Below are 23490 nucleotides of genomic sequence, written 5' to 3' on the forward strand. Positions count from 1 at the left end.
ATACAACCCTCTTGCTCACATGTGATATCTGAATACCATTCCCTTGTAAAAGATTTGAATTCTAAATAGAAGTTACTTTTTCACTTTTGACATTAAGTAAATTGTCTTGAATGTACATTTTTCTTCACAAGTCTTGATGGTTCCTATAGCGTCCATAGTCTTTGAAGGAGCACTGTGCAGGAGACCCTGGAGCAGCAGGATGCTTTCTCTTTCTCCTGGCCGAGATGGTAGCCCCTCACCACATGTTTCTTTGAATACTTAATGAAGCTAGAGCACCAGCAGAACTGAGTTTTTGTGTTTATTTAATTTTGATAAGTCTAATGTATCAGACAGCTGGAATCCAGTGTGTTGGATGATTAAATACATAGACATACACATACTTAGCACGCCTACTTAGTTCTTTCTCCTGAGCCTGACAGAGTTGTAGTACTGAAACATACAAGTACATACACTTTTCTGCTTGTCCTTGGTCCTTTTTTAACTTTTGTTTTTGGGAAAACATCCATGGTCTAAAAATATGTCAAAAGGAATTTTTACTTTAAGAAAATAATGTGGAAAGGAGTTTCTGCTGTGGTGCAGTGGGTTAAGAATCCAACTGCGGTGGCTTGGATCATTGCAGAAATGTGGGTTTGATCCCTGGCCTGGTACAGTGGGATCCAGCATTGCCACAGCTGTGGCGTAGGTCAGAGCTGAGGCTTGGATTCAGTCCCTGGCCTGTGAACTTCCATATGCCTTGGGTGCAGCCGTTAAAAAAAAAAAAAAGAAAGAATGGGAAAAAATGAGATGTCATAATTGTGTGTGTTAACCCTAGATTTATAGTGTGAGCAATGGAGATAATGTCAGAAAAGAGCAGGCTAGTTATTCAAGTAAGAAAGAGACATCTGTCCACCTTGAGAATGTGCCACCCCAGCATTGGTAAGAGTTTAATGGCTTCAGAGATATCATTTATTTCATTTATTCTATTATTCATTCAGTGTTTCCTGAGAGGCTGCTCTGTGTTAAAAGCTGTAAATATTTTAGTGAACCAAACAAAATGCAAATCCACTCTTACAGCATTTGTATGTTAGTTAAGGAGATCAATCAAGTGATCACAGATTTAAATATATTCTTTAAAGTTGTGACACATGCAAAAAAGTAGAAATACTACATAGTATTTTCTTATTTTATTTTATTTTATAATAATTTTTATTTTTTCCATTATAGCTGGTTTACAATGTTCTGTCAACTTTCTACTATATAGCAAGGTGACCCAGTCACACATACATGTAGATATTCTTTTTTCTCACATTATCTTGCTCCATCAGAAGGGACCAGACATAGTTCCCAGTGCTGTACAGCAGGATCCCACTGCTTATCCATTCCAAAGGCTATAGTTTGCATCTATTAACCCCAAATTCCCAGTCCCTCCTACTCCCTCCCCCTCCCTCTTGGCAACCACAAGTCTGTTCTCCATGTCCATGATTTTCTTTTCTGTGGAAAGGTTCATTTGTGCCCTATATTAGATTCCAGATATAAGTAAAATCAAATGGTATTTGTCTTTCTCTTTCTGACTTACTTCACTTAGTGTGAGAGTCTCTAGTTCCATCCATGTTGCTGCAAATGGCATGATTTTGTTCTTTTTTATGGCTGAGTAATATTCCATTATGTATATATACCACATCTTCCTAATCCAATCATCAGTAGGTGGACATTTAGTTTGTTTCCATGTCTTGGCTATTGTGAATAGTGCTTCAGTGAACATTTGGGTACATGTGTCTTTTTCAAGGGAAGTTTTGTCCAGATATATGCCCAGGAGTGGGATTCTGGGTCATATGGTAGTTCTATGTATAGTTTTCTAAGGTACCTCCATGTGGTTTTCCATAGCGGTTGTACCAATTTACATTCCCACCAACAGTGCAGGAGGGTTCCCTTTTCTCCACACCCCCTCCAGCATTTGTTATTTGTGGACTTATTAATGATGGCCATTCTGACTGGTGTGAGGTGGACCTCATGGTAGTTTTGATTTGCATTTCTCTAATAATCAGTGATGTTGAACATTTTTTCATTAAAGAGGATTTAAAGAAATGGAAAGATACTCCATGCTCCTGAGTTGGAAAAATTAATATTGTAAAAATGGCCATACTACCCAAAGCAATCTACAGGTTCAGTGCAATCCCTATCAAATTACCCATGACGTTTTTCACAAAACCAGAACAAACGATCCAAAAACTTAGACGGAACCACAAAAGACCCAGAACCGCCAAAGCAATCCTGAGGAACAAAAACCAAGCAGGAGGCATAACCCTCCCAGACTTCAGGCAATATTAAGTCACAGAACTCAAGACAGTGTGGTAATGGTACCAAAGTAGACATACAGACCAATGGAACAGAATAGAGAACCCAGGAATAAACCCAGATACCTACAGTCAATTAATCTTTGACAAAGGAGGCAAGAATAAAAAAATGGGAAAAAAGACAGTCTCTTCAGCAAGTGGTACTGGGAAAACTGGACAGCTGCATGTAAATCAATGAAGCTGGAACACACCCTCACACCACACACAATAATAAACTCAGAATGGCTTAAAGGCAAACCTAAGACAAGACACCATCAAACTCCTGGAAGAGAACATAGGTAAAACATTCTCTGACATCAGCCTTACAAATGTGTTCTCAGGTCAGTCTCCCAAAGCAACTGAAATAAAAGCAAAAATAAAGCAATGGGACCTAATCAAACTGACAAGCTTTGGCACAGCAAAGGGAACCATAAAAAACCAAAAAGACAACTTCCAGAATGGGAGAAAATAGTTTCAAACGATTCAACTGACAAGGGCTTAATCTCTAAAATATACAAACAACTCGTACAACTCAACAACCCAATGAAAAATGGGCAAAAGACCTGAATAGACATTCCTCCAAAGAAGATATACAGGGGGCCAACAAACACATGAAAAAATGCACATAGTATTTTCTAAAAGACTACAACAAAGGGACCTTATTTAGAATGATCAGGAAAGGCATCGCAACATTGCTTTATTTACAACAGTTTAAAGCTTTAGGGTAACCTTATGATTTTTACAAAAATTTTAAAAAATTAATGCATGCTTTTAGTCTCTGCTGCAGTTCCTTTCCACAGGATATAATGAAGCCCTTTGTCATCTGGTCAGAAAAACTCAAAAGATTTCAAATTTGTAGATTTAAAGACTTAGATATTATCATTTGAACATAATTTACCTTTTTTTTTTTTTTTTTTTTTTTTTTAAGTGCTTGAGTTTAAAGCATGGTAGCCAGAATGAGAATGCTGGCTCATGCCAGTTTTTTTCAAGTTTAGAAATCGTTACTGGAAAGCAGAGGACTTATATTTCATAGGACACAGGTGCCCCTCTAGCCCCCCTGCCCTCAATCTCTGAGCCTCTGGGAGCTAAACATCTTGTGGAGCATCCAGTCTTCTGCTCTGAGAGCATCAAGCCCTGTTCATAAAAGTGTGTGAGAATGCAGAGCATTCTACCTAACAGATACATATTATGATCACATTAGTATGAACAGTCCTTTTGTTCCACCTTATTTCCTTCCAGTGGGATTAATACTTCAATCATCATTGGTAAATTTGACATTCGGTTTTTCTGGATTCGTGTCATCTCTTCTCACCTTAAGGACAGATGTATAATATTATTAAGATTGTTTCCTTTTCTATAGTGCTATAATGGGCTGTATTTATAGATTATAGAAGTTTCCTAACACCTCTTAAATTCTTTCTCTTTACTTATCCTTTAAAGTCTTAACTGATATCTGTGTCAGGATTGATGGGGATTTTTGGCATAAGTAGCTGAGCAGTCTGAGAGCATTACAAATACAAACACATTTCTCAGAACTATGTAGGATCATTCAGAAGTCTAGTTGTAAGCAGTGTAAATTGTGCTTTTAAGGCAGTTTACTGATTTCTGCAGAAATCATTTTTCATCAGTGGAAAGATTAAAGAGAGTGTTGTTATGAAACATTTTATTGATAAACATATGGAAAGTACATTTTTAATATCCAAGATTTCTTAGATGTGACAGTTAAATTCACAGCCGTTTTCTCTTTGCCATTGTGTAGTCATTTTGGTATTGAAATCAGGCTCTGTCAAGAGGAACCTAGTAAGTTTCATTGTGGACTCCTGCTCTAATGTCAAGGGTTTGACTTTCCTTTGTTATGGTGACTGGTTATGAAATCAGTCACTTGACAGACCCTGAAGTGAGACTGCTGGAAATACGTCACGTCTGCCTTCCTGGTGACAGCTGGCTACAAAACAACCCACCAGAGCCTTTCTGCAATTGACAAGGGACTTCAAAGGCCAACAGGGCTGCCACTTCAAAGAGAGTTCTGCCATCTCTGGCTTGTTGAAAGAAGAAGTTAAATGGCTGTACCCTGCCGTAGCAGAAATCTCCATGTTTAGACTTCTCCTCCTTTTGATCTTAGAGAGATGTATGAAATGGGCTTTAAGCTAAAGGAATGATATAGTCTGCAGTAATGGCAACCCAATATTATTCTGCATTTCAGTCCACTTATTTGTGGAAATTACCCAAATATGTTCAAATACCAGCAAGTGTAAAAACTCAAATGTCTCAGACAGCAAATGTTCAAAAGAAGAGTCGAAACTCTGTATTGATGTAGCCACCTTCACAAATGAGAATAAGCCAGGTGGTGAATTAAAATGAAACTCTCAGTGTGTTTTAAAAGCTCTCCTTCAGTTTCTCCTTGTAATTTTTACCCTGTTCAGTAGATTCAAATTCTGAATGTTGATAGTAAGAATGACACAACTAAAACCTGTAATCTCAAGACCAGTTTGCATGGTTTAAACTGACATTTCTCTCTTTTTAGTAACTGTGCTTAAAATTTTATACTACCTTGTACCATTTAAAATCTTATTCCTCCGGCTTTGCTGGATACACTTTTGAAGTAATTACTTCATCTTTGTATTAAACAGACAAGCAAACAGAGATTCCAGAGTTTTAATAAAACTTTTGGCGGAAGATGAGAATATCAGGCATCGTGAAGAATCACAAAGAAAAGGCAGCAGCATGAGTTACTGCAGTTAGAATAGCATGACCTTTTCTTCATTACATGGTTTCCTTCTTATGTTGTTGTAGAGAAATAAAACTAAGCCTCCTTGAATTCTTTCGTACTGAACTTCTATTGTCTTAATTTCTCTGTACATGAAATAAAAAAGTTTGACTTGCCAGAAGCTTGAGTCAGTATAACTTCCTCTATAATTTTACCAGATGGGGTCAGTACACAACAACTAAAGAAATTCTGAAGGGAAACTGAAGCCCCCAGGAAGTAACCACATGCTGTGGTTATGATCAAAAAACATCCCTAGATTCATCAGTAGTTTGAAAAGTAGTTCCTAAAAAATAATATGCTTGTGGTTGTCATGTTTGTTTGCATAGTTTCTTCCTTTTGAAAACTTCTTTATAAAATAGTATGTGATTATATTATCCTGGAAGTTAAGGAAATATCTGTCTCTCTGAATTTCATCTTGATTTTTTTCCTTTTTATTCAACAAAAATACCACATTTGTGTTCAGAAGTTCAAAATCAAATGAAAAAATTAGCTGTATTGGAGAAGAAATAAAAACCTTGGCACACCCCAAAATGAACCACAGAGTTGAGTGCCAGAGTCTGTAGATACTGGTTTTCAAAGGAGTTGTGTTTTTGTACTTCTGTCTAAACCATCTAACCACTGCTGGACTGGGAAGTGCTTTTGGAATCTTGGTGGTGGATCTATAACAGATGATATTTAGTTTGCTTGTAATGAGTTCTTGGGGTGTTTGGCCCTTATACTGTTATCTCCTACTGAGAAGTTTGAATAACCAAGTTATTGATGATAGAGGCAGTTATCCAGGATGTGGCTGAAGGTGTCGTTGTGGAGCCAGATGGCTTCCCCCTGATTTTTATATGCAGTTTGTGTTCTCCTTGGCTGCACCTTCCTGGATGTTTTCAGTGAAACATATTTTCCTAGAGAAATGTTTACAGTAGGGTTTATCCTGCACAACAGATAGTTTTTGTGTGTGGCATGGCCCAAGCTCTGTTTTGGTCCCTTCCTCTTACCTCCATTCTCTTTAGTGAATGAATGAAGAGGCAGTGAGGTTTACTGTAAAGTGCACTGAGCCAGAATCACATGATATGGATTCTGTTTCTTCTTCTGTTTATTAGCTGTAATTTAGGGCGGGTCCTATAGTTTTTCCGGGTCTCACCTGTGTGGAGTGAATTATTACCCCCAAAAGTGTTTTAGTAGCCTACAAAGGTGGTACACAAATGTGAGCCTCATTATTATGACCAGAATTATTGTATGCACTCGTGGGCGCGCGCACGTGTGTGTGTGTGTGTGTGTGAGTATGAGAGAGAGGGTCCTTTGCTTGCCAGATATCAAGTCCCACACTTTTACTTTTCTCTTTTGGCTAATAGTAAACTTTTGACAAGATCAGATAACTGTTATTTGTTATTGTTTTCTTTGTAACCATTTTCAGGCGTTGATTGAAATGATATGTTTTCTCCACAAAATATATCTCTAATTAATGAAATAATCACCCTCTTTACCTCTAGGTAGCTGTTTGAATTTTTTTAGCAATGCAAACAAGGATTAAAATGTTCAGTTAAAATGCCAGTAAATTTTTATTTTTATTGTTGAAAACTTAAGGAAACAGTATGAAGCTGTTTTATTCAAATTATTCATTTGACCTTAGAGAAAAGGCTCAAGCCCTAAACACTCTGTTCCCTGTTGGTGACTTCATGCCAGCGAGTGGATTGCTATTTTTTTGTAATAAAGTAGAATTAATGTTTTTGTCACGTGAAATAACCAAGTAATTCACCTAAGGAGGAAATTTCTTTCCCAAACCTAGACAACTTACTTAGCTTTCCTAACATATACTGTATCCTATTATCTTGACTTTCTAGCCATGCAGAAAAAAAATTTTTTTTTCAGGAGAGAACTTATCAGAGCTCAAAGTTCAAAGAAAAGCTTGTGATTCCTCCTTATTTTGTATTTCTTTTCCTGACTTAACTCACCAAGGTGCAGAAGAGTATAAAATGATGGTTGCCATGTCTCCTTGGTACTGCTGCTGGAAAAGAAAATATGATGTCATTTAGATGATCTCTGTCCTCCTTTCTTTCAGGAGTAGAAAAAGAGCAATGGGGTTTATGTGGATCCAGGAAATTATCAATTTTATATTTCACTTGGTTCTACCGCAACCTGTTTGTTGCTAAAATAAACAAATTACAGGAAACATTAATCAAGTAATAGTCTTCTGAAAAAAATAGTTTTCAGTATTTAATTCAGATTTTTAGCTTTTAGTTTTGATACTCTGTCACCAGAAATCACCTAATAGAACTCGCAGTGAGATAAACATTGGCTGTTCCCAAAGCCTCTTCCATCCTTAGTGACTCAGATGTTGAGAGTCCTACCAGCAGGGGGATGTTTGCTTTGCTGTGAAAATTTTATTTTTCACCCAGATTTTATTTTATTTTATTTTATTTTATTGGTCTAATCGGAGCTGTAGCTGCTGGCCTACGCCAGAGCCACAGCAATGCCAGATCTGAGCCACGTCTGCAACCTACACCACAGCTCATGGCGACACCGGATCCTTAACCCACCGAGCAAAGCCAGGGATTGAATCCACAAACTCATGGTTCCTAGTTGGATATGTTAACCACTGAGCCACAACGGGAACTCTGTCTGATTCTTCAGGCTTATTATAGGATTTATCTACCCAAGCCCTCTGAGATTTAAAAAAAAAAAAAAAAAAAAGGAAAATTAAGATGGCTTGAAAAAGAAGCATTTCTGTCACGTTGTTGTGTTTCCACTTTTTTAAAATTTATCTTCCCAGCATAATATTACTAGAAACTGAAAGGCAGCTGCTATGAAGGAATACAGCCAATCAATATGAATTTGGCTGCCCTGCAAGTCAGCTTTTCTGGGTGGGTACTTGTAAGCCACATGTGTTATTAAGCATTGTTCAGTGTCCTGTGGGAATGTGAAGCATATTTTGAGGTTGTTAAAAACATTTTGTAAATTCCCCATGCATGGAGCACATTCACTATTTAAAGTGTCATTTGCTGATTTTATTTGACATTGTTGAATTATTGGAGAAATCCAACAATATATAAAAAGTCAAATCTAGTGACCCCCCCCCCCAAAGCTGAACTATGGAAATACGGTTTCTGTGGTTTCTTCTTCAGTACTGTGTCTGTAACTTCTCATATTTGGGTTCTTGATAAAGTCAGGAATAAAAGATAAAAATAGTGGCAATTCCTAAGTTTAACTACTGTCATCATTAGATTACCTCAAAAATCACTTATATCTTATTTCACTAAATAGAACAGAAAGTTACCATTAACACTATCAGTCATATATGTATTTAAATGGGCACTTAAAAAATTTAAAATTTAACTTCTTATTTTAGCAGCATCTGATTAAAGTGCCTACCCTCTTCAGAGGACCTGGGGAGGGGGGTTCTTTTTACTGTACCTCTCATCCTGGATTTTACCAGCCTCCAAAAGAGCCCTGATCATCTGCTCTGTACTGTCAGTCCTGTGTTGTTTACTACTTTCTTGCCTTTCCCAGATTCACCTCTTCTTACCCCTTCTGCATTTCCTCCTAGGTCCCCAGAATTCACAAATTCATCTACCTTCATTTATTTACCCATTCAGCAGATACTCATTGAGTGTCTACTTTGTGCCAGGCCCTTGCACAAACATTAATTTCCTCCTTAAATCATTTCCCCTTTCTTTGCTGGAAGTATAATCTGGCCTCCCCCCTGGAAACTCACAGCAGCCCTTTCTGGTGATTAGTATGTGTTTATTCTGAACTTAAGGTTGGAGGGAGGACTCTCATCCATCTTGTTTGCTGTTACACCTTCAGACACTACCCCATCACGCTCTGCTTCTTCGAGGCGCATGCCATTCAGCTGTACTGCCGAGGCTTTTCAGGGAAGGCTTTTACTGCCTCACTGACTTCAGCATCTGTGTAGAAAACCCATTGGTCCATCCTCTCAGTGGTTCCTGCCACCACTGCCTGTCTTCATTCTGTATCTGGCAACCTGGATCCTCCAAACCCACCCCATATAGCATCCTCTGATCACAGTTGCCTGTCATTTTACTTTTTACATTCCCTCTGCAGCTATCTTTCTACATCATTTGAGCTGCTTTGTCCCTTTTTACTTTATGCTAATCCATTGGCCCCTCTCTGTTAAGCTTAGATTCCTCAGTCCATTATTTTAGTCATGCTGGTTTTTTTTTTTTTTGTTTTTTTGTTTTTGTTTTTGTTTTGTATTTTTTGCCTTTTCTAGCCGCACCTGCAGCATATGGAGGTTCCCAGGCTAGGGGTCTAATCAGAGCTGTGGCCACTGGCTTATGCCAGAGCCGCTGCAACACGGGATCCAAGCTGCATCTGCGACCTATACCACAGCTCATGGCAACGCCAGATCCTTGACCCACTGAGCAAGGCCAGGGATCAAACCCGCAACCTCATGGTTTCTAGTCGGATTCATTAACCACTGAGCCACGACGGAAACTCCCGTTTACTTTAGTCATTCTCATTTTAACATTCTAAATACTACTGCTCCTCTATTTAGTTAAATCCTTTGGTACCTTCTTGTTGTTTTGGTGATAAAATCCAAAAATGGGCTGCACAATCCTTCTGCATCTGGCCTCTTCCTCCCTTCCTGTCACATATGCACCCTTCTTCCCCTTGTTCTCAGGGCTTGTGATACTTTGGTCTTTTTAATCCTCTGTTAGAGGCACATGTTTTCCCATCTCAGGGTACTAAACATGTTTGCCCTGGAGTTGGGATGCTGTTTTCCTCCCCCCCTGCTCGTGACTTTCTTAGGGAAACTTTCTCTAGGCCCACAAAACATAGATCAGGATTTCTTGTCACTTACTCTTATGGATTCCTGTACTTTCTTACATAAAACTATTCATGATTTGTGATTATACGTTATTAATCAGTGACTTGATCTTTGTGGTCTCTAAGCTCAAGGACAACAGGGAAGCATGTGTATTTCTATTAAACCCTCCTGGTGTAGCACACAGTACCTGGCACATGGAGGGGATTAAGTAATTGGGGGGCAGGAGGGAAGGATTGAAAGATGCAAAAGTGGGCATGGGAGCACTCCCTGGAGGGATTTGTTAGATATAACTGCAGAAAGCTCTGTTAGGACTTCTGCACCCTGCTTCATTGAGCAAAATAGTGTTGACTGTGAATACAGTAAATACAGAGTTGGAATCCCAGCTCTGCTTCCTCTGGCTGTGTGATCTGGAATAAGACACTTAAAATCTCTAAACATGTTTCCTCTTCTGTAAAATTGAAGATAATAATAATACCTTATATCCACCTCATAGGATCATTGTGAGGATTTTAGTACTTAGAACACTTCAAATTATTCAAATAATATAACTTACTATTATTATAGTTATTTTTGTAATAGCTATAGCTATTTCATATCCATAAAATACTGTACAATTGATGAATATTGAAGAATAACCATGCATTAGCAAAAAAAAATAACTTATTGGGAAGATAAGAAGTAACGTAAATACTAGCATAACTCTCTTGGGAATTCTGTAAATTCAGATTCTCATTAGTAGTGGTTGTGAGGTACCTAAAGTGGCTTATTTGCCAAGTATAGTGGGGTGTAAGCTTGTAGGTATGTAGGTGGTTCTCATTAGTCCTTCAAACATGCTTCTCAGCTCAGGAGCTAGGTAACTTTTTTGTAATCATAACAGAGTGGTGTGGGGTTTTTTTTGGTGGGGGTAGGCTCCTTTCTTTTAGGGCTGCACCTGCAGCATATGGAGGTTCCTGGGCCAGGGGTCCAATCAGAGCTGTGGCCACCAGCCTACTCCAGGGCCGCAGCAATGCGGGCGGGATCCGAGCCTCATCTGCAACCTACACCACAGCTCATGGCAATGCCAGATCCTTAACCCACTGAACGAGGCCCGGGATCAAACCTGCATCCTCATGGATGCCAGTCAGGTTCATTAACTGCTGAGCCACGATGGAAACTCCAGCAGAGTGGTTCTAAATCTAGAATTGTGTTGACATCAGGAAACTGGTGTTCTTATATGAAATTCTGGCTTACACAGTGAAGGCTTAGCCTCTAGATAACCTTCTTTTTGTACCTCTCCTTTTTTCTTCTAGTCATTCCCCCCCCCCCCCTTTGGAGACATCTGCCTCTTATCTTCTCAAGAAGGTATAACAAGATTTTCCATTAGCATCTTGGAAACTACAGAAAGTTTTGCTCTTGATCATGGAACAGAAGAAGGTGGGACACCTGAAGGTGTAGTCTTTGCCAGCACCTGAGGCATCCAGTTGCTTTGCTTTTTTAAGGAAAATGGGTCTGTAGTAAAGCCATAATTTGTTCCCTTCTTATTCTGATTAAAAGTTTATTAGCTTGTGATTTAAGCAAACCATCTGGTCCTGCTGGCACTGCACTCTTTCAGGCCCTGTGCTTTTTTCTCCTTAATGTGTTAGTGGAGGCAGTTAGGTTACGTATTTGAATCCCAACTCTGGTCTTTTTTTTTTTAATGTCTTAAAACATACGCTTTTGAAAATCATACTGTGACCTGGAGCGTATTTTAAAATTGTGGAGAATTTCTTCATTGTTTGATGTGGTATGTATGCTTCTTCTACTCAGCTTTCATTACCTTCATTTCTCAGTGACTCTACAACCGCTGCTGTGTGATGGGCATAGAATGGGGTGGATATCCAAGGGGAGATAGCTGAATGTCTCTGGGATTGGGGAAGAGTAACAGAAAGTGAAGAATTTCATTTTGGCTTTGAATCGGTTTCCTGGCTTGCAGCCAGAGCACAAATCAGGTGATTATTTAGAAATCCTGGTTTATGGTATCATTCTTGAATTAAATGCTAAAATGCTTTAAAACCTATTTGGATGTATGTATGATCTGAGGTAGAAATACCTTTGAGGCTCTGCCACTCAATGGATGGGGAAATTAAGCAATCTTTAAGAAAATTATGTTTTACTAACACAAAAAATTCTATAAGTTTAAGAGTAGAATGAAAGGTAAAATATGTCTGCAACCATGGCAGACTAGATGCTGGGAAAATAACTTCCACAGAAACAGTTGAAGATGGGTGATAAAATATGCATTCATAAGTTAGCAAGAAAGCTGAAAATTCTCAAGTCAGAGGATGAATAGAAAGGGAATTCAAAGATAAGTACTTGATAAGCTGTTGAACTTGAATGTTGGTTTTTGTATATTGGCAGGACGAAAGACAAGGTTCATGGTAGCCCAAGTTGGAGAGTCTAATAGATGACTAGTACTCACCCCTTTTTATGAAAAGAATCCACAATGCCCAAAATTGGCCCTTTGAAAGCACTAAGAAAATTGGCCTTTGGTGAGACTTAGAAGAGAAAAAGAAAGAAGGCACAGTGAGCAACTTTTGGAGTGATAAAAGGCTCATAGCTATAAATCCTGCAGGTATTAAAAGAGTCAAGGGTGTCTTTGCCAGTACATTTGAAAATTTAGACTAAGTGAGCAAATGCCAAGAAAAACGGAACTTAGCAAAAGTAGCTAAATATGAAAAAGAAAACCTGAAAAAGAGTTGGTAATAAAATTTTTTCCCACAAATTTCAAGCCCAGAGAGTTATGTTGGTGATTTTTTAATAAGCATACAAGGACCAAATAATTTCAGTCTTACAGGAACAGCTTCATAAAATAAAAAAGGACATATTTTAGGGCTATCATAACTTTATATCAGAATTTGACAAAGCTAATACAAGAAAGGAAAACTTTAGGCCTGTTTCAACCATGAACATACATACAAAAATTCTTAAAATATTTCCGATCCAAAATTAGTGTATGTGAAAAAGGAGGATATGCTTGAAGAGGTTAGGTTATTCTAGGAGTTCATGATTGGTATCATTAGAAGACTAATTACTGTAGTCTGGCACATTAAAATATGATTGGAGAAAAGTCGTATCATTATCTCAAGAAATGCAGAAATTTTACATTAATTTACAGTTTAAAAAATTCTTAACTAGCTAGCAGTAGATGGGAATTTCCTTAGCCTGTTAAAGGATGCTATTGGGTAAAACTTTTAAAGTATTCTTTTTATGATCAGGAATAAGATAGAGGGCATGCTGTCAATATTTTCATAGACTTTCTTGTCCGTGAAGTAAGGCAAGTAAGAGAAATAAATACTTAAGAATTGGAAGGTAAGAGAGAAAACTGTCATTAAGATATGATATAGTTGTCTACATAGTAAGTAAAAAATATCCATAAAGAGTATTTAAGTAGGCTACTAGACACAGAATCAATATACGGAAACCAATTGCATTTCTATGGTCTGCGCAAAAATGAAAATTAAAAAAGACCCTATTTAATATAACATTAAAAGGGTATAAAGTACCAAGGAATAAATATTATTAGAATGTTCAAGATAATTATGGTGAAAATTATAAAGCTTTTTTGAAAGATATTGAAGTGTTAAATGTGTCTCTTTCATGAATTGTTCTAGAGTAGTGTCTGGACTGTGGTAGACTCAGAAATTCAAGAAGATGCTCTTGAAAAGAGTATACCTTTTTCTTAGATATCACACCTCATAAAGCTATAACAATTATGACAGCGTGGTTTCATTGTAGGAATAGGCAAACCAGTGGATCATAATAGAAAGCACAGAAACATACCCATGCTTATGGGGATACCTGATGAATCTCAAAAGTGACTATAGAATGGATTTTTCAATGAATGGGTACTGAGACATTGGATATCCCTATAGTGAAGAATGAATAGGACCCCTACCTCACACCATAACAAAATCAACTCCAGGTTGATTAAAGACTAAATGTGAAATGCAATACTTCAAACTTTTGGAAAGCTTCTCAGTCAGGTATTGAATAACAAACACAGAATAACAGTAGCAAATTGTGACTATTTTGATATGTTAACTCGTGATGGGCCATGAGGTGCCCAGATAATCTGGTCAAACTTTATTTTGTGTGCTTATCAGGGTTCTCCAGAGAAACAGAGCCAATAGGATATATACTGAAAACAGTGTGCATGTGTATATACACATACATATATTGAATTCAGTATATATCTAATTGATTCCCTGGAGAACCTGACTAATACTAATACTAATTAATAAGCATTTATTTCTCAGTGGGGCGTTAGTATAGTTAGCTTTGTTTTAGTTGTTGGCTGAGGTGTCTGTGCCTTACATGGCTCATTCAAGGACCCAGCTGAGATGCAGCAGCTGCTCAGAATTTTGTTTTTTTGGCAGTGGTGGAAATGCAACCCGCATGCTGTAAGCCTCAACTTGTGTCTGGGCTGTTAACATCACACTGCGCAAAGCAAGTGACACAGCCATGCCAAAGTCAAGGGTCAGAGAAGTGTACTGTGCCCACCATGAGGTCATAGCAAGGATGTAGATGTATGTATACAAATACTATAGAAGAATGATGATTGGAACCACCAATTTCATCTGCTACTGATGGCAAAATAAAAGCAGGAAATATCACTTGATCTTGGCTATAGGAAAAGATTTCTTTCTTGTTTTAAATTATTTTTTTCCATTATATCTGGTTTACAGTGTTCTGTCAATTTTCTACTGTACAGCAAAGTGACCCAGTCACACGTACATATATACATTCTTTTTCTCACATATCTTCCATCATGCTCCTTCGTAAGTGACTAGATACAATTCCCAATGCTATACAGCAGGATCTCATTGCTTATCCATTCCAAAAGCAATAGATTGCATCTCTTAACCCCGATTCCCAGTCCATCCCACTCCCTCCCCCTCCCATTCCCCCTCAGCAACCACAAGTCTGTACTCCAAGTCCATGAGTTTCTAGGAAAAGATTTCTTAAGCAAGATATAAAAGTTACATAAAAGTGTAGTAAATTTGATTATATTAATTTAAGATATTTCTGATCATCAAAAAACCATAATGAAAGTAACACATAAGCCACACATTGGGAGAAGAAATTTGCTGTGCATGAAATTGATGAAAGTTATCTAGAATATTTGTTCATTTGTATGTTTGAAACACCTCCAAATCAAGAAGAATAAGAAAAACAAGCCGGTGGGGGTCGGGGGAGTGTGTGCAGAGATTTGACTGAGGCTTTCAAGGAAGAAGCAGCACAAATGCCCCCAAAACAAATGAAATGTTTAATTACTGTTATCATTATTGATGTGATAAAAGAATCTGGTAAAAGCCGAGAAATTGATAATGAAGTAATCTGAACCCACTGATCAGTGTTACAGCTAAATGTGAAAAGGACAATCATTGGGTGTCTCTTTGTGTGATATAGTGTAACCCATGGAGTACTGTGGTCAAAAAGACAAAACAAACTCAAACCTCATGGAAGCTTTATACATAACTTTCAGGTTAAAGGAATCATAAAAAAAAGTCAGGAGTTCCTATCGTGGCTCAGTGGAAATGAATTCGACTAGGAACCATGAAGTTCGGGTTGGATCCCTGGCCTCACTCAGTGGGTTAAGGACCTGGTGTTGCCGTGAGCTGTGGTGTAGGTTGCAGACACGGCTTGGATGCTGCGTTGGTGTGGCTGTGACATAGGCCGGCAGCTACAGCTCCAGTTCAACCCCTAACCTTGGAACTTCCATATGCCGTGGGTGCGGCCCTAAAAAAAAAAAAAAGTCAACTGAATCCAAAATGTGGGGCATTCTGTAGGACAAGTGGCCCATTTTTGTCAAGAAGTTAATGGTATGACACTGATGTATGTAATGACTGGTCATTGGGGACTTGCTGTATATAGCACAGGGAACTCTACCCAATATTCTATGATAATCTACGTGGGAAAAGAATCTGAAAAAGGATGGATGTGTGTACATGTGTAACTGAATCACTTTATTGTGCAGCAGAAACCATCACAACCTTAAAAATCAACTCTACTTCAGTAAAACCTTAAAAATGAAAAAAAAAAGTTAATGGCATGGGAACTTTAAAATGAAAAGCAATAGGGCAATTGTCCAAGCACCTTTCCATCAAAAGAATATTCTTCCCTCATTGAATTGCCCTGGCACTCTTGTCAAAAATCAATTTACCATGCAAGTTAGGGTTTATCTCTGGATTCTCAGTTCTTTTTTATTGGTCTCTTTGTCCATCCTTATGCCAGTACCACCCTGAAGTTCTAATAATTTTGAAGTTAAGAACTATGAGTCCTTCAACTTTGTTTCTTTTTTCAGATTACTTTTCTTATTTTGGCTCTCTTTCATTTTCATTGAGTTTTAGAGTCAGCTTGTCAGTTTCTGACAAGAGAGCTTTTACAGGGATTTTGTTGAGCCTGTAGATCAGTTTAGAGAGTATTACTATCTTAAGTCTTTTGATCCATGAACGTATCATCTTTATTTAAATCTTTATTTCAACAATCTTTTGTGATTTCCAATATACATGTGTTGCTTTTTTTTTGTTAAATTTATACCAAGGTATTTCCTCTTTTTTTGATGCTATTGTAAATGTAATTGTTTTCTTAATTTCATTTTTGGAATAAACATTGCCTATATAGAGACATACAATTGATTTTTGTATGTTGACCTTGTATCCTGCAACTTTTGTATACTTGTTTACTTTTTAAAATGAATTCCTTAGTATTTTTCTATATATAAAATTATATCATCTTTAACTAGAGGAAGTCTTCCTCTCTAAGGTGGATGCCTTTAAATTTTTTGTGGCTTTTTACTGCTATCAACTGTACTACAATATTAAATAGAAGTTGTGAGAACAGATACTGATCTTGTTCTTGATCCTGGTCTTCAAGAGTAAGCAGTCAGCCTTTTTTTTTTTTTTTTTTTTTTTTGGTCTTTCTGTCTTTTTAGGGCTGTACCCACGGCATATGGAGGTTCCCAGACTAGGAGTCTACTCAGAGCTACAGCTGCCAGCCTACACCACAGCCATAGCAATGCCAGATCCGAGCCATGTCTGTGATCTACACCACAGCTCACCGCAACGCTGGATCCTTAACCCACTGAACGAGGCCAGGGATCAAACCCGCAACCTCATGGTTCCTAGTTGGATTTGTTTCCACTGCGCCATGATGGGAACTCCCCAGTCAGTCTTTATTATTAAAGATTATGCTTTTTTAACTCTGGAATAAAGAGTCTGTAAGTGTGTGTTTTGCTTTTAGCTGTGGAATATATACATATACCTTTTTTCATATGATATTTACATTGCTCATTCATGAAATTTAAAAGTGGTTACACGCAATACAAAGCATTGTTAAATTATTTTTCCTATAATTTCTAAATAGTCTTTAAGTAACTTACGATCTTTTGCCAAGTAGGCCAAAAGTACCTTCCTAACATGATTGTGAAGTCTTTCTGCAGTTAACAGTGCTGAATCTATTGGATAGCCATATTGATAAAAGTGGGTCTGACCATTATACCATATTAAAAAATCAGTCACATATAAGTTGTATACTTAAATGTGAACATATAATCCAATAAAGGATTTAGAAGAAAGAGTAGAATAATATTCTCATGACCTTGAGGTAGCCAAAATTTTCTTATTCATTATACAAAAAGCCCTGAACGTAAACATGTATGTAGGAAAAATTTTGTTAAACTCCACTAAAATTTAAAACTTCTGCTTATCAGAAGTGGCTTCAGTAAATTTTGCTGTTTTTCACAGTGGAATATCAAACATTTATGAGAATTAAGGAACTGCAATTTTACCCAACAATGTAGGTGAATCTTAGAGACATAACACTTGTAGGGAAAAAAATCTGTGCTTAAAATTATATACTGTGTAATTCCATTTGTATAAATAGGCATGACAAATCAAGAGTGTTAGAATAATGGTTCCGCTTTATCCAGAAAGGGGACATGGGCAGAGTTTGGGAGTCCTGATGATATTCTGGTTATTGCTCTTTATGTAGGTTTGTTCACTTAGAATTCTTTAGACTGCTCATTTATTGTTGGTGTATTTTTCTATACTTACGTGGTATTTCAATAAAAGGTTGCCAGAATTTTTGAACACATGAGATATGTGTAGAGTAGGCTTCCCTTTGTATAGAAAAAGGAAAATAGTTTATTTATACATGCTTGCTTGTGTATATATAAAATATCTCTTTAAGGTGTACAAGAAATTGATACAGTTGCTTGCCTGGAGCAATGAAAGCAGGATGGGAGGGAGATTTTGTGAGATAGGCTTAAGTTCATAGAAGGTAGATGCATCTTACGCTTTATTAGAGCTTCTGTAAATGGTGTTGTTGATTACTGATTTTGTGTTATGAGAACATACAATGGGTATCATTTCAATCTAGTTTTAGATAATGTTTTACTTGAATTAAACTGATAATATGGAATCAACCTTATTGATACTTTTCAAAAAGGCAGGCTGCAGTCTTTGTTCATGTAAAGCTTGCAGATATGTGAATACATATCCAAAGAGGTCTGCATAATTACCGTAAATTCCCACAGCAGCTGGGGCTGCCTGGATGCTGTTAGCTGAGAACATTAACTTGATCATGCCTGAAAAGATACACAAAGTAAAAAAATTCAAGTGGGAGTTCCTGTCGTGGCTCAGTGGTTAACGAATCCGACTAGGAACCATGGGGTTGCGGGTTCGATCCCTGGCCTTGCTCAGTGGGTTAAGGATCTGGCATTGCTGTGAGCTGTGGTGTAGGTTGCAGACGCTGCTTGGATCCCGCATTGTCGTGGCTCTGGTGTAGACCAGCAGCTACAGCTCCGATTAGACCCCTAGCCTGGGAACCTCCGTATGCCGAGAGAGCAGCCCAAGAAAATGGCAAAAAGACAAAAAAAAAAAAAGGAAAAAAAATAATTCAAGTGCCGAAAAACTAAGTGTATCTGTTTACTGTCCATGTTTAACAGCTGTTACCAGTCTACCTACACCCACCTCTACTTCCGAAAAGGATTTTAACAAAGATTTTTTCTTGTCAATTGGCAAACTGACATAAACTTTTGTGATTGGTGTACTCGACGGTATTATTATCTGGTTGAGGTTGCTTTTAGGTAATAACAGACACTTTTGTCAGCATATTTTTTGCTTCTGAATTAAAATGAACTTTTTTTTTTTTTTTAATACTTGTGATCTTGGAACCACCCAGAGTAAGTGGAAATAACTCCAAGTACAAACTTGCTCTCTTGATGTCTTGTGTTGTAGCATTCTGTCTTCTTTCCCTCTGTTGCTTTTACAGGTCTTTTAAAAGCATCTGTCTTTTCTCTATCTGGTCACATAGTTTTCTTTTTGTCTTCCTGCCATCCTTGAAAAAACTCTACCTACATGGCTTTAGAGCACAAAATTATCTGCTTGAATTCTAGCTGTTTCTTTAAGAAGAAATTCTTTGTAGTGGTATAAACAGAAGAATATTACTTTGAACGAATAAAAATGACTCATTTATGTTTATACTGCATCTGTTACTAGTCAAGTTTATAACTTTTATTTCCTAAAATCTTTCTATAAATACTCTGATTTCATTCCTTATGTTTTTATCTGCATTATATTAATATTTCCATTGGAGTTTCAGCACCATTTCCAAATAAATTACTTAAGGGATTGCCAGTGCCAGAGTTACTTTTTGAACTGATGTCCTAACCCTCATTCTGATGAAAACTGAGGATTATAGTCGGGAGAAGATGAGAGGTGTATTTCTTTTTTTTTTTTTTTTTTTTTTTTTTTTTTTTTTTTTTTGTCTTTTTTGCTATTGCTTGTGCCGCTCCCACGGCATATGGAGATTCCCAGGCTAGGGGTCTAATCAGAGCTGTAGCCACCAGCATACGCCAGAGCCACAGCAACGCAGAATCCGAGCGGCATCTGCAACCTACACCACAGCTCACGACAACGCCGGATCGTTAACCCCTGAGCAAGGCCAGGGACCAAACCCGCAACCTCATGGTTCCTAGTTGGATTCGTTAACCATCGCGCCACGATGGGAACTCCGAGAGGTGTATTTCTTTACCTGCTATAAATGTATGGTCTGGAGAGAGCACAGAATTTTTGCTGTGTGCATCTTCAGTTTTGTGGGCGCAGGTGTTGCCCTTGCCCAACTCCTCTGACTGACTGGGCTTGATCCAGATGTTCAGTTTTTGTGTTTTCCATGTTTATCACAGGTGGAGGAGTTACTGATGGCCATGGAGAAAGTAAAACAGGAGCTCGAGTCCATGAAAGCGAAGCTGTCCTCAACGCAGCAGTCACTGGCAGAGAAGGAAACTCATTTAACCAACCTTCGGGCTGAGAGAAGGAAACACTTAGAGGAAGTTCTGGAGATGAAGTAAGCTTTATAATATTGTTTTTCAGGCTTGTTCTTAGTAGAAATACTTGTCCTCATTGCTTTCATCTTCTGGTCCTGTTTATTACCTCTGACCCACTTAGCCTAATTTTAATGCTAACTGGTGTTTCTCACTCCTTAGAACAAATTTGGAAAAATCCTGGTCAAATAGAAACTTTTTTTTTTTTTTTTTTTTTGCCCCTCTTCATCAGATTTTAGTCTCCTAGAGTGTATGTGTCTGTCTCCAGTTGTATCTCTGAAATTCCTAAAACCTTCTGGAAAGTTGAGACAAGTTGTTGTGCTTACTAAGTTGACTGTTGCTCCTGAGATTCTGTGATGGCTAGGCAATTTGAAAAACATTTTTTTATTATAAACATTTCCAAAGGTCCACAAAAGTAGAGAGAATAGTATAATGAACCTCCTTATACCGACCCTCATATTTAACGATTAACATTTGCCACACTCCAGTCAGTCTTTACGGAATTGTTATTTTTTAGCAAAACCTTGCTTTGCATCCATTTCCTGCTTTCCCCACATCTTGTGGCTTCTTTGAGATAGTCTGATGTGAAGCATGTATGCATATTCTGTACATAATGCATCTGCTTCTTTTTCTTTGTCTGTGACTTTGAAAAGTTCTGTTCCTTCTCTTTAGAACAAGTTTGTCTCTTTTTTTACATGCCATGGTACTTTCTCCCCTACTCTCCCCACCCCCATGTGATTACCTTCCTCTCATTTTATTGAAACCAGGTCTGTGCTGGGACCCTGCTGTTACCTTTATTACTTCAGTAGTTACCTGTGTTTTTGTTGTCTTATCTTCTGACTCAGAGGAGATATGCTTTCTCCTTCATCGCGGCCAACTTCTTTCTATCACAGATTTAAGCACTGGTTCCCTCCTCTGCAATCATTCTTTATTAATTTTCTCCCACATAATCCTTACTTTCTGTTAGTTCCCTCTTCTCTGCATAAATCCACAGTCTTTATGACATAAAGTAAACTTTTCTGAGCCTACCTAATGCTTCAAGCTAACATCTCCTCTTCTTTTCTGATACTTTGGACCATCAGTAAATGCCAAATGCCACAAGTACAGAGTAGCAAAGGATCTTGCTGTGACATCTCAGCATGAATTTTCATGGTGCACGACTATTGTAAAGTCAGGACTGTAGCCCAGGAGTTGAGGAAACAAATGTTGGGGTGTCACCTGTGCTTGTGGATGATTAGGCCATGGTGGAAGGTTAAGAGATCCTAATCTTTTAGAAAAACATTACAGATGATACACTGGAAGCCAGAAATAGGTTGATATGCAGGGATATTAGGCAGAAGTTAAGGTTCTGAGTATCGTGATAAGAAAAATGTTTACTTCTCAGGAGCAGGTGAGTGGAGGAGGAATAAGTCAAGTCTCATTACTGGTGATGAGAAAATAGAGGGAGGATGGATATAATGTTGGGGAAAACAAGGTACCAGGTGTGATACTCCTAAGCACTCCAGGCCCTGCTAAAGCAACAGGATATGAGTTTTGCTTCCTTCTCTCCACATGCCAGGATCTTAACTTGTCAGGCTTTTCCCACTCAGTTCAAATGTCTATAGCACAATCGTGGTGGATTTGTAAAGGAATTTTCCTTTATTATTAGGACTTTGAAAAGATATGGATGAATTTTTTTTTAATCTTGACTTTAAACCATGAAAAGGGAATTGTGTGATTTATTATTATTATTGTTATCATTGTTATGGAACTACAATACTAAACTTTATTATGGAATTCCCTTGCCAACCCAGGGTGGAGATTACCTTTCTGAAAAATACACTCATTAGCAAAACTTTTTGGTAAGACCAAACACTCAAGCACAATGCAGCATGGAATAAGTAATTAAAGTATTTAGAGAATTTATAAGTGGTATAGAAATGTAATGAATCAACATTAAATAAAAGTTCCAGAAGCAAGGTGTTAAAACCTGGCTTTGACACATGGTTTCTGTCTTAAATCTTCATTTGCTCGGGAGATGTTACTGTGGCGTCATGATGTTCTTAGATTTTCTACAAGTATTGTGTTGTACAGATTTAATGACTTAAAGTTTTTAAAGTAGTCCTTGCTTTAGTTTGCACTTAAATTTCTCCTTGTTGTCTTTCATTTTCATGTCTTAGTAAAGTGGTTTTTTAATACCTTCCTTTTAACAAATTATCTCCACACTTTAGGCATAATTCTCTATCCTCTATCCTATTGAGAGAATGATGATTCTTAGTGGATCTTGGAATTGCACTTCCCTGGAGACCAACCCACATGGGTCTACCAAGTGTGGGAGCAACAGCTATTCTCTTCTTTCCACTTAGAGCAGTGAATTGAAATCCCTATGTGGTTTTGAAACATAGATTTGAAAAGTTTGACATACATAAAATACCTAGGAGTAAACTTAACCAAGGAGATGAAAGACTTATACTCTGAAAACTTTAAAACATTGCTGAAGGAAAGTGAAGATAATATAAAGAAATGGAAAGATATTCCGTGCTCATGGATTGGGGAAGAATTAATATTGTTGAAATGTCCATACTACCCAAAGCAATCTACAGATTTAATGCAATCTCTATCAAAATACCCAGGACATTTCTCACAGAACTAGGACAAATAATCCAAAAATTAATATGAAACCACAAAAGACTACAAATTGGCCAAAGCAGTCTTTAGAAAAAAGAAGAAAGCTGGAGGTATCATGACCCCTGAATTCAGATTATACTACAAAGTGACAGTAATAAAAACAGCATGGTACTGGCTCAGACACATGGATCAGTGGAGCAGAATGGAGAGCCCAGAAATAAACCCACACATTTATGATCAATTAATCTATAACAAAGTAGGCAAGAATATACAATGGAGAAATGACAGTCTCTTCACTAAGTAGTGCTTTTGAAAATGGGATGACTATATGTAAAACAATGAAATTAGAACAATCTATAATACCATGCAGAAAAATAAACTCAAAATGAGTTAAAGACTTAACTGAGACCAGAAACCATAAAACTCCTAGATGAAAAGTTAGGCAGAACATTCTGACATTTGTAGCAACATTTTTTTACAGATCTGTCTCCTAAGGTAAAAGGAATAAAAGCAAAAATAAACAAATGGAACTAAGTTAAACTTACAAGCCTTTGCACAGCAAAGGAAACTATTGAAAAAATGAGAAGACAACCTACTGAGTGGGAGAAAATACCTGCAAATTACATGACCAAGTAGGGGTTAATATAAAAAATACATAAACAGCTAATACACCTTGATATCA

At 37.5% G+C, this 23490-nt stretch overlaps 1 protein-coding gene across 26 annotated transcripts in view; it reads left to right on the forward strand.

The window, feature by feature from the left end:
• The window catches only part of ERC1 (ELKS/RAB6-interacting/CAST family member 1), a 384984-nt gene that overhangs the window by 182911 nt on the left and 178583 nt on the right, over positions 1-23490 (forward strand). For all 26 annotated transcript variants that reach the window (XR_002344310.1, XR_002344314.1, XR_002344307.1 and 23 more), the window contains one exon: positions 20064-20224. Coding sequence is in view for 15 of the 26 variants with exons in the window: in XM_021092976.1 (XP_020948635.1) it covers positions 20064-20224 (161 nt within the window). In the remaining 11 variants the exon portion in view is untranslated. The remainder of the gene's footprint in view (positions 1-20063; positions 20225-23490) is intronic.

This window comes from Sus scrofa, chromosome 5 (genome assembly GCF_000003025.6).
Source record: "Sus scrofa isolate TJ Tabasco breed Duroc chromosome 5, Sscrofa11.1, whole genome shotgun sequence".
NCBI lineage: Eukaryota > Metazoa > Chordata > Mammalia > Artiodactyla > Suidae > Sus > Sus scrofa.